At 41.0% G+C, this 12,072-nt stretch overlaps 1 protein-coding gene across 6 annotated transcripts in view; it reads right to left on the bottom strand.

Moving 5' to 3' along the window:
• Positions 1 to 428: 428 nt before the first annotated feature.
• Positions 429 to 12,072, bottom strand: part of MECOM (MDS1 and EVI1 complex locus) — a 54,302-nt gene continuing 42,658 nt past the window's right edge. For 5 of the 6 annotated variants that reach the window (XM_027876141.1, XM_027876143.1, XM_027876142.1 and 2 more), the window contains 3 exons: positions 8,460 to 8,696; positions 6,895 to 7,075; positions 429 to 2,026 (listed from right to left, as the gene is read on the bottom strand). In XM_027876141.1, the coding sequence (XP_027731942.1) occupies positions 1,892 to 2,026; positions 6,895 to 7,075; positions 8,460 to 8,696 (553 nt within the window). In that variant the 3' untranslated portion in view covers positions 429 to 1,891. The remainder of the gene's footprint in view (positions 2,027 to 6,894; positions 7,076 to 8,459; positions 8,697 to 12,072) is intronic. The other variant, XM_027876145.1, reaches the window with a different exon arrangement.

Genomic DNA, 12,072 nt, shown 5'->3' with positions numbered 1-12,072 from the left:
TTACAAGGTAGAGCTGGGATGTGAGCCCAAATTCTACATTCTTTATACTTAAATACGCTATTTCCATTTTCAATAGTAAGCAAGTTTAACACATTTAAAAGTTAAAAAAAAAATTAAAGGAAAGCTACCAAGACACCCCCGCATGTTTGACCCAGCTTTGCCAATCCTCCAGATTTTTCAGAACAATGACTAGGAACTGTCCAGGGCCCTTCACCTCACTTCCTTTTGGCGGAGAACTATGATAAGGATTATCTAATCATGAGAACAAAGAGGAACTGAAAAAAATGCCCATCTTCATGAGAACTTTAAGGTCATGCAGCCGTCACTAAATCCCTACAAGATAACACAAAACCTTGGGGATTGGGGTGCTATGGAATAAAATGACATGGTGGCAGGGGGAGAAGAACTCTTTCAGCAGAAGGCAATACTTCATTATTGTAATCCTTTATTTTTTTTAGTTGTTCCTCCCATAGTAATGTACTGAAATGCATAACAGTTACATTGTACAAAGCATTTGAAGAAAGTACCTCGACTTGCCGATTATTTCAAAATGAGATTACAAACAGAAAGAAAACAAATCTGGGCCCTCGCTGAAGGACAAAATAACTGAATACAGTCCATTCTTTCCTTCTTTCTTTTAACATAGGTCTGAAACACTTCATCTTACAAATAGGATTAACATGAACATAACATCACACAAGCTTGCAGACGACCAGCATAAAATATTGGATACAGTTTTAATCAGAAGAATCATGCTTTCATGAAGAAATCATAGCTGTTTATACAATTGAATCAGTTTACGGTTTTACAAAAACTAAGTTGCATCTATTCATTATTTAGCTCATTAAAAGGAAAAAAAAAAACGAAACGAACAAAGAGAGGAAAAAAAGGAATGTTAAGAAAAGTCAAACACTGCTTGGCACTCCCGTGCACACAGGTGAGCTTGCCTGGCTCCTTGAAAGGCAGAATTGGGGGGTGTGCCTTGGACATCATAAAATAGTGGCAGAATTGGAACAGTGCTATTTTAATCAACAAACAATGGTTTGCCAAGAAATAAATACATGATACATACAAAACAAAAAAAGAAATTAAACATTAAAAAACAGTGACATGATTGTCTAAAATTAAAATGTTATTACGATGATTTGGCAAACGTTTTATTAGTGGTACAGCGGTACTGGGGTGACGAATGGTTTATTTCACGTACGGAACCTCTGTGAGCATTGAACATCCATAGTTTACAATATACACATACCCTTTACGTATTTTTTCCCCTAAACAATGTAGTTAAGAAGGCAAGAAGTTAAGGTGGGGAGAGAAGCCAAAGGACTCCCTGTTGTCAGTTTCTACAATAATCGAGTGTGCATTTCATACAACTAATTCAGTCTCTGAAGGGTTAAATTACATAAAGCTTTAACAAAGAGAGGGAAAAATAGTAATAGATAAAAGCAACTGTTCCCAATCATATGTCAAATGATCTGGTACAAAAGACTCAGTTTCTTGATTTTTAAAAGAGTGCTCATATGTGTATCGATGCCACCGTTTCAACTCCCTCCCTCATCCCACCCCCACCCACCTGCCCCAGAGCTGGGTGAACTGGAAGATGCTTCTGGCCCAGCAAAGTTTTCATTCTTTGAGTCACATTGATCCTCCAGAAGTCAGCAGCTGCCTTCGCTGTGCAAAACAAAATATTGAGAATAAATAGTTTCTTTTTTTCGTTTTCTTTCTTTTTTTTTTTTTAAAATTATTCAGTTTAAGGTCACCAGACTTTAAATGGGTGACCCAGCAGATTTATAAGGCATTCTGCTCAGCAGTCTTTTAAATAGTCCTCTGTGGAACAGCCATGCTACTGTATAGGACTTGGTCCCAATTCTGGTTGGACATCAGAAGGTCATACGTGGCTGAGAGATTGGATGGCACTGGATTCTGCGGCAGCCCTGGCCATGCTGTGCCACATGTTGGGAGAACCATGAGATGGAGAATGGAGGGAGTCCTTGTCAGACAGTGACAACATCATAGCATAGGCCTACAAGGAAAAATCAGAGTCAAGGTCAGGGTCATCGGGGAAAAAAAAATCTCCAAAGAAAGTAATAGACAACCATAGACCCATCTTCTTGTCATTGTGAGCCAAAGGTATCATTATTCGTAGACCCAGAGAATGTTGGAATTGGGAATGACCTTAGAAATTAGCCAGTCCAACTAACTTCCTTTTATAGAAGACACTGACGTGTCTTTTAACAGCAGTTAAATGACACGAATTGTCTATCAAGGCCAATACAAAAACGGGGCTCTCCTGACTCCTGGGTTAGGCCCTGTTCCTCTACATCATACTGCCTGCCAAGGTCTAAGTAATGAAGACTTTGAATTTGAAGGTAGATGAAAAAAGAAAGCCAAAAAATCCAGAACTTTCTGACCAAGTTAGCCAGTACCTGCCCGGTAGAAAGCAGACAGGGGTGCTCAGGGAGGAAATGAGATCTCTTCCCTATCGCCATGCCAAGTCCTGAATAACACTTCAGTGCATCCCTCCTTGGTGCCAAAGAAAATATCTCACTGCAATATTTAAGCCTTGACTTGCAAGTGAACTTTTCACTGCTGATTTGCCAATGTTGGTCTCATCCCTGAATTGGCTTGTCATGCCGCTCTTGATGTGGAATCACTGAGAGTCCTGCCAAAGACATTCCACCATCCTTGGTAAACAAGAGGAAAATGTTGTTGGTGTTAGGCAGCGTTTTTATTGCTCTGAGTCGTGTTAAGACATGTAGCTGGGTTATGATTCTTGCTGTCACCAAAACTAAGTCATGGCTGCCAATGGGAGGACTCATCCACGCCACCATCGCCCCAGATACATCCAGTGGGACTCTTTTGTGAGCAAACTGCCTTAGCAACGCCTACAGCAACAGCCCAGGAATAGCGATGCTCAATCTTGACCTCAGCCAGCCAATCCAGATACACATAATATCCTTGGACTCAGGGACAATTAGGAACTTCCTTCAGTTCTTACCAAGCCCCACTCGGAGACTCGTAAGGACAAGTTTATAAGATGGCTAGCTTAAGGCTCGTATACCAAAAATGGGCCAATTTGTGAAGGGCCTGAACATGTGGAAATTAGAAGTTGGGACCTTTTCAAAGAAAAGGTTGATTCAGGTCTTAAATGACAAAAATAATTTTTAAATTATTCTTGTGTTATAAAGACAATTCAGATGGAGAGAGCGCTGGACCAAAGTCTAGAAACCAGGGTTCTCATTCCAGTTCCAATATCAGGCAAATTAATTAATCTCTTCATGGTAAAATTAGGGGATTGGACATGATCACTAAGTATCCAGCTCTGTGGGTCTACAGCATTTCTATTTGATATAGACAAAAATAAACTGCAATGGTTAACAGTTTTAAAAATAGTAATTCATCCAAAAGTTAAAAAGGAAAAGTCAATTATTAATCAACTTTTAGTCAGTTTTCCAAACATATGTATATTTAATAGTTTATAGCTATAGCTTATAGAAATTATGTGTGTATACATACACACACACACACACACATATATGTGGGTATGTACATGCAAGTTAGAGGTTTTGTTTCTATAAATACACCTATCATTAACTTCACTGTTAAGCCCCGACTCTCTATTTGCTATATTCTAGGCTTCCAAATAGCAAATGGGCAATTCCCTTTGGCAAATGGATCCATTTCTACATATAAGACTCAACATGTATATTTCATGCTAACTTAAATGTGGCTGGTCCAGCCTCCAAACATAATTCTGTCTCTTTGCCAAACCAAAGTTTGTATTATGTCAGGACTGAGCATGGGCTATTGATTCTTCTCTTTTATGAGCTACATCCTTTGTAAAGAGCAAGGCAGAGTTGCCTCAGTCACTTCCTACTTACAGGCTAACTCAAAAAGAATGATGTAGCTTCATTACTCTTTTCAGAGTTTCTAAAAGCAACAGAAAAATCAAAACACAGAGGATCTGGTTATGTCATATGAAACACTGAGAGGCAGAAGTTACATTATTAGAGGTCCCAAACTGGAGAGTTCTTGGCTTTGCCCTTAAAATGTATGTGACCTGTTGTTATATATCACCCTCCCTGAGCCTCAGTTTCCTCAGCTCTACATTAGGGAGTAGGTCTGGATGGCCACTGAAGGTCCCCTCTGGCCTTAAATTCTAGGATCCTATGAGAGGGATTCTGAAATCAGCACTGAGACATTCAGACTCCCTTGGGGAGAAAAATGCTCTGTGTTTTACAGAGACTAAAAAAACCATGGTAGTATTTTCCCTGAGGAGACGTGGCCTCAAAAGTCATCATATCAATGGAAGCAGATTCATGAGTGGTGGGAAGACAGACCGCCTCTCAAGAGAACTGACAACAGAGGAAATCCTTTTTTCTCTGGAGAATTTCTAGTTATGTTCTGTGATTAAAAAATGGGTCACACAAAAGAATAAATGGGCCACATCCAAGATCTTCAAGAAAATATCCAATTTGACATTTTCTAACCATTTGCTCCATACCAAGCACTGTGCCAGTCAATGGGGCTACAAAGGTAAAGATAAAATAATACTTGCCCTCAAGGGGCTTACATTCTAGTGGGGGAATTGGTCAGTTTATATAAGGGATTTTGGAGGCGAGAACACTCATAATTCCCTGGCTCAGAAAAGTCTTCCCATAGGAAATAGCCTTGAAAGAAGCTAAGGATTCTAAGAGGCAGGTGGGGAAAAGAAATGCATTCTAGGCATGAGGGAGTCTGTGTAAAGAAACAGCAGCAGGAGAAAATGGAATGTTAAGCTCAGGGAACAGCTAATGGGCCAATTTGTTGGAACGTACAGCATGTGAAGGGAATTAATGTGATATAAATTGGGGAAAAGTAGGTGGAGCCAGGCTCTGAAGAGCTCTAAATCCTAAGCTGAGGAATATGTAATTTATTTTAGAGGCAAAGGGAGCCACTGAGTATTTTTGAGGAGGGGAACAACACTGTCATATCTGTGCCTTAGGAGGCTCACTGTGGCAGCTGGATGGAGGATGGATTAGAGAAGAGAAAAACTGGAATAAGCGAGTCCCAAGACTCCTTATGTAACTCATTCTCAGTCACCTGGAGTTTCTGGTAGCCGTTGGATTTCCAATGGCCCTCTGACATGCTTCCTGCTAAGAGACAACTAGTGAAGTAGGGGAAAATGGGGCCAGAGGAAACGGAATTCATTAATAGCTGTAAACACATGGAAAAAACTGAAGGGGATGGGGTGAGGGAATGGAGAAGAAGAAAGCCAATATCCTGCCCAACCCCCAGCTTCTTCTCTTCTTGGCACCATGGTACTGTAGAAATAAGGCTTAGTCTGGACTCAGAAGACCCCCAATCAACCCCTAACTCTCTTGCAAATGCCTTGCATGGCCTTGGACAATTCACTTCACTTTCTCTGAGCCTCAGTTTCCTCATTTACTGGTTGCAGAAGGGGCAGGGGTTGGGGCAGGCTTAATCAATGATCCCAATGGTCCCTTCCAACTTTAGATCTACCATCTTGTGGTTAAGGTTGAATGCAAAGTAAACCATGTATCAGGCCTGACCTGGATAGCTTTTTAAGGTTACATCTACATGATACTTGAACACTTTCACTGAAGAAAGAAATCTCATTAAACTGGTTCTTTTGTCTATACCTGCCAAACAATTGGATGACTGATTCTTTAACCATCACATATTCACAGTTTAAGCCAAGATACATTGTGTTTATGGAAACAGAGATAGTCTAATATCAGAGATGGCAAGAGAGATGATTTATACTTCATCCCACTTATGGTTATGATTATATCATAGTATCTCAATTTTTCCTGTTCACTGGATTAATGATATTATATAATTATTGCATGTGAGTTTCATGTAGACAGCCTTGATTTCCTTTACTACTGGGTGAAGACAGACACTGAGTCTCCTCAGAGAAATAGAGATTCCCACTGGTGCTAAATACCAAAGAACTTGATGGAGTACAATGGAACCAAAGACGTGTAGCTGAATATTAGTTAACTGTTCCCTCCCCCTCCCACCCTCTCCATCTCTTCTCTCTCCAGGCCACATTAAGTAATAATAATAACGATAATGATAGCTAGCATTTCTATAGTGCTTTAAGATTTGCAAGGCACTTTACATATGTTTTCTCATTTAATCCTCACAATAACCCTGGGAGGTAGGTGCTATATTATTATCCCTACTTTACAGATGAGGAACTCGAGGCTAAGAGGGGAGGTGCCTTGCCCAGGAAGTTTCTGGGGCCAGATTTGAATTCCAATCTTTCTGACTCTGAGTCCAACACTCCATCCACTGTGCCACCTGGAAGCTTACTGTACCAGGGAAGAGCCTGTAGTACTCTATAACATACTTAGTAAAGCATGGGGAAGAACCCAAATTAAGCAGAGGGAAGAACCCCTGTCTTCAAGGATCTTGTTATCAACTCACTCGGAGAGACATTACACCAACTTAAAACCCCTGGGAAGCGATTTCAAGGCTATCAGGGAAATAAACAAAACATGGTGTTCTAGCCACAAGACTGAAGGAAGCTAGAGGTCACTATGGGGTTGGAGGCGGGAGGTTGTTAGTTAAGGGATTCCTCCTGAAAGGTGCCTTGCACCTTGGCTGCTCAGAAAAAGGCAACAGGCACCAGGCCTCACAGTATATGTAGGGCCTCTGGCTTTTGTCCTGCTAACTATCTACCCAAATTCCATCGTTACAAGGTCAACGACTTTGGAGAAGACATGATCATTTGGGGGATGCACGGCCACTGGAGCCACGCAGCCACGCAAGAAAAGTAACTCTTCTTTATTTGTTCTTTACTTGTTGTTCTTTGGGTTTTTTTCCCATGCACATACATTGCCAACACTTTTCTCTGAAGTCAAAACCTGGGGAAATATTCACCTGTGACTTGGACTTTCTGTATAGCGGCTGTTTAAGGTCCTCTGGCAGGTGAGAAGCACTACAAGACAGCTCAGCTTCATTATATTGAGTCTCGTCCATTTTCCTCATTTTGAGGCTATCTGTGAAGTATCTTATATGATCTAAAGCAGAAAGTCCACTTTTATACTCCTCCTCTTTATACCTAAAATGAACCAACGGGGAAGCTTAGTGGGTTTTTTTTCTCAGTTTGTCAATCAATCAAATCTCTTTTCATATGAGCTTCTATAATTGGCAAGACCTTATATCCCTATATTTCAGCAGGAGGCAAAGTATCTCCATCCTCAAGTCCTTTGAAGCTGGTTACCAGCACCCCCATTGGAAAAAAAAAAAACACCTTCCTCTAACATCAGTTAATAGCCATGGTGAAGAAGGATGGATGTGGGATAGAGACAGACTTCAATGACATGCTAAGTAAATAAGGCAACAGCAGCTGATTTCCTAGCCCAGTCATACCCAGCTTTTGTGGGAAATCCAACGCCTAGGCTGCCTTATATCTGGGTGAAAATGGAAAAAAAAAACTCCAAATTTAAGTATTTCACAGAAAGCTTTCATTTTTAATCTCTCGCTGGTCAGTGATGATGATATGATCATTTATATATTCTCAACTCTCCTGTATTCATGCAAAATTCTGCCTGTGACTTGGTATGGTTACAAATCAGAGGGCAACATGGCCAGCTCCAAGGAATCACAATGGCATGACCCAATGGGCAACAGAAAGATGTATGAGAGGCCTCAGTAAGATACAGTGCACACCTAAGGATGATTAGAGCCAAAGAAGTGAGTAAAGAAGGAACGTAAAAGGTATCATCCAATGAATGCATGATTGGAAAAGGAGATGGGATGGCCATGAAGTTAGAGTGAGGGATGACATGTGGATGGCCCCAGTGTGGCACGGTATCCACATAGTATTTAAAAAAATACCTAATACTGGTGCGTTGGGTAGAACCTCTATGGAGTTGTTATGGGTGGACAGACAAGATAAGTCATAGAGAATGAGATGTTTTAGATGAGTCAAAATCTGCTCTGACAATGGCTTAGATCACGGATCTACTGGAGTATTGGAGGATAGACAACTTATTAAATATAGGAAAGATCTGGAAAGTACTTGTCCCGTTTGAGCAATCAACATGACAAGCAAGTCAGATCACTAAGGACCAGATTCATAATGCTTACAATAATTAAATTAACTGCATAACTCTCAAATCTCCACTTTTCTTTTGGGCATTGTAAGTACAGTCTCAGAGAAAATTACCATCAACGGTACTCATGCCACTTTCTTTAGTCTTACCTAACACAAATTCATCACATTTCCACAAATATGAATGTATTTATATGCTGAGAGATCTTATCAACAGTTACATTGAGGTAATCTACCCACACAACACAATTTTTGAATAGTTTTCATTGTTTGAGATTATTTGGAATACATCACTCACAAATCAAACCAAAATATTGTTCTCAGAAAAAAATAAGGAAAGTAGAAATCATAATGACTTCTATGCCCTGTGATGGTTTAACTGACTGACCTGCTCGGGGACGTCTTACAGTTCATTTCCAGAGCACTGGTTTCTTCATAGTCATCCTCGGGGTTTCCTTCATGTAGATTACTTGAAATCGGCTCCTTTCCTGGTTTCCCTGTCATGTCACTTTCTTCATCTTCTTCATCCAACAACACTTCATCATCTGCTTCTTCATCATCCAGCAAGTCTGAATTCTGTCCAGCCACCAGGATCTTATCATCCTGAAAGTGGCTTCCATTCATTCTTTAAGAGAACAAAAATGCAATCAGTCAGTCAACAAACAGATAAATGAATGAATAAACCAGTTGGCGTTATAGCAATCAAAGCAAAATTTAGTATCAAGATTTTGGAAAAAAAACCTGTTTTCTATCTTCAATATAATTATGGAGGATTCTTCTTTATTATATTCTATAGACACCTTAGGAAACATGATCACTTTAAAAATAAAGAGATCAAAGTAAAAAACATAATGAGGTATCCTGGCTTCTATAATAAATCAAGCTGGAATTGGAGTTAGAAAAATCATTGAAATGCCTATTCCAGGGCTGTCTATATGATGATGCAAAGAGCAGTAGCTGGTAACCAAATGTATTAGACGGTCTAGGTTGGAGGCACCGCTCTGTGGGGAGTAGAACAGAACCCATTATTTCACTGGTATTGGGAACTCCCAGATGAGGGAGCTTCTGCTCCCAATTCGGGTCATCAGCAGCACCTAATCTCAGAGTTGCCTCCTGAGGGTAAGGGCCTTGCTGAGGGTCACATAGTCAGTGCATGGCAGGGGAGGACTTGACCCAGGTCTTTTTAAATCTGTGACTGGCTCCCCAGCCACTAACCCACAGAGACTCTCTAGAAGGTTACAAATAACTGCTAAGTCCAGATATTTTTTTCCTTCTGGTTCAGACCTATGATTTTATCAGGGCCGAAAATTCCCAGTGAAGAAACTCCTTCTACAATCAAAGATTCAGAACTACTCTGCTTTGTATAATCTCAAGGAATTATACGCCTGAGGTACAGACTTGAACCCAGACCATCCTAAAAGGGTCCGTGACATAAACATACACTAACCATTATTTAGAGTCAAAAGCCCTCCTGAGTCCCTTGCCCTGTGGGAGATGATCTACTTAATTTGGGGAGAGGCCTAAAGTAGAGCTGCCCCACACGTGACTACAAGGGTACATACCTCAATTATACCTCACCCCATTATATTTGGCCAAGTTCCAGGACTCCTCTGACCTTTGCCTTGACCACCAGGCAGGACCAGCAGGTACTGCTGCTACGTACAGTAAAAACCCCTCCCACCACTAGTGCAGGGGTTCTGGGACCAATAATACTATTGTTACTATGAAGAGTGAAACTACCAACCACTGCCCAATGGTTCCATCACCTACATAATCCGAAGTGTCCTTCCTTGGCCCCGTCCCTCATACCTGTCTACATCACATTCATCTCTTCCACATCTCTATCCTCCAGAGAGTAAATGGCTTGGAGGGGATTCGCACACAAGTCCTGAGACTCCATATTCAGCATTCTTTCCACAGCAAAACTTGCCTCCTTGGTTAGAAATCTTCCCTTATCCCAGATCCAACTGATTCTTTGAGATTTCCACCCAATGCTCTTAGTTTTGGCCTTTGGAGCCAAGTAGAATAAACCTAATCTCTCTCCCAAATAACAGCTCTTCAGATATGTGTAGGCTGACAACATGCCCCACTGGCTTAGCTTGTCAAGGCTAAAATCTGCCATTTCCTCCAACCAAACCTCACACCTGTGGACTCTTTTATGTAATTTATAGAATCACAGAACTTAAACTTTATAGAATTTAAATTTAAATTTAGAATAAAATTTAATTTTAAATTTAAATAGAGCATTATAGAATTTAAAACTTATAGAATCATAGATGTTAAACACATCAATCAACCAACCAACACTTATTAATCACCTCTTATTGTCTGGGCGCCATGATAGGCGTTGGAGACATAAAGTCAAAAAGAAAACATCCCTGGTCCTCCAGAAGCTCATAGCAATTATTATCCAGCCCATGTCCCTCATTTGATAGATCTCTGAGATCCAGGGGTTTCAGTGACCTCCACAAGGTCTAATTCATTGCAACAGAACCAAAACTAGAAACCAAGTCTCCTGACCACCATTCCAAAGTCCCTTCCACTCAACCAAGCTACCTAATTTATGTGTCAATTAAGAAACTCCAAAGTGAATAAGTAATCACGTAAAGCCTGAATCATCATTCCTCTACGATGGCTCTTTGTCAGATCATAAAGGATCAGTTCTGTCCAATCCACCCCATCTTTTCACCTGGGTGAAATCAAAACAAAAATCAGGACAGCTAATACTCACAATCTCAGGAAAGGAACAAACAAACAAAGAACCAGAAAATTTAAGGAAAAAGGAAGCGGTGGAGAAAGAACAGCGAAATCAAATCTTTATCAAACTAATTCCATAACAACGATCATCCCCTTTTTAAAAATCAAAGAACAGTGGGAACGTGTCCTAGAATGATAGGAAATATGCCCCTTTGTGTGATTTCTTAACCCAATCTCTTTGCTTTCAGAGCCACTGAAGGAAAGGAAAAAGTAGCAACAGGGTCAGGATTTTAACCCGAGAGCCAGAGGGGGCCCTTGGAACCCTCTAGACCAATGTTCTTATTTCAGAGACAGGAACCCTGAGGCCCAGAGTGGTGAAGAGTAAGCATCAGAGCCAGGATCCGAACCAAGGTCCGCTGGGCTCACAGGTAATGAGCTACTGTGCCAGTCAGTAGGCTCATTAATTATGCTTTCAAAGCTGGCCATTCCCAGAGGATACAATATTCATCCAAAACAATCTTACGTGCCAAATTAAGAAAGGAAACCCTGGATGACTCATCACACTCTCGACTGACATCCTGTTTCGGGTATGCCGAGGCCAGATGCGCACACATACACCCTTATCACCAATTAAGAACTGAAAATTGACTTGGCCTTTCCCGCTTCAAACAGCATTTCCTCCCCCTTACATTCCACCTCGGCCTCGCTGGGACTTGGTAACTAAAATAGGAATCGCTCTGCCGTCGGCCACCAATTCCAGAGGATGATTTTGTATAAAAGGAATCAAACTGAAAGATGCTTGCAACTGTAGACAGTGACAAGCTGGAGCTGCCATCCAATTTCTGAGTGCCCTGGATGGTTCGTGCGTGTACCAAAGTAGACATGCTTTTCAATCAGAAACGCACTAGGTCTCCGATTTCCTTTCTTCTTGGTCGGCCACATTTTTATCCTTGCTGAACAATCAGAAGTGGTGGGAGACTTTTTAGGTGACTTTGGAAGATCTCAACATTTAAATGCCTTTACCCCCACATCTACCCTGACAGACAAAGAATGGTAAGACATTTGCCAAATGGTAAGAGGTAGCACGGGGAGCTCCTCAGAAATATTAAGCAACAGGAATCTCTATTAATTGGGTGACACAGTGGCCTGGAATTAGGAAGACTCAAGTTCAAATCCAGCCTCAGACACTGACTAGCTGTATGACCCTGAGCAAGTCATTTTAAACCATTTGCCTCAGTCTCCTCATCTGTAAAATGGGGATCATACTAACACCTACCTCCAAGGGTTATTGTGAGGATCAAAAG

Source organism: Vombatus ursinus, unplaced genomic scaffold (assembly GCF_900497805.2).
Source record: "Vombatus ursinus unplaced genomic scaffold, bare-nosed wombat genome assembly UNPS02014810.1, whole genome shotgun sequence".
Classification (NCBI taxonomy): Eukaryota; Metazoa; Chordata; class Mammalia; order Diprotodontia; family Vombatidae; genus Vombatus; species Vombatus ursinus.
The sequence above is the reverse complement of the archived record's forward strand: the minus strand, read 5'-3'. Positions and strand labels throughout refer to the sequence as shown.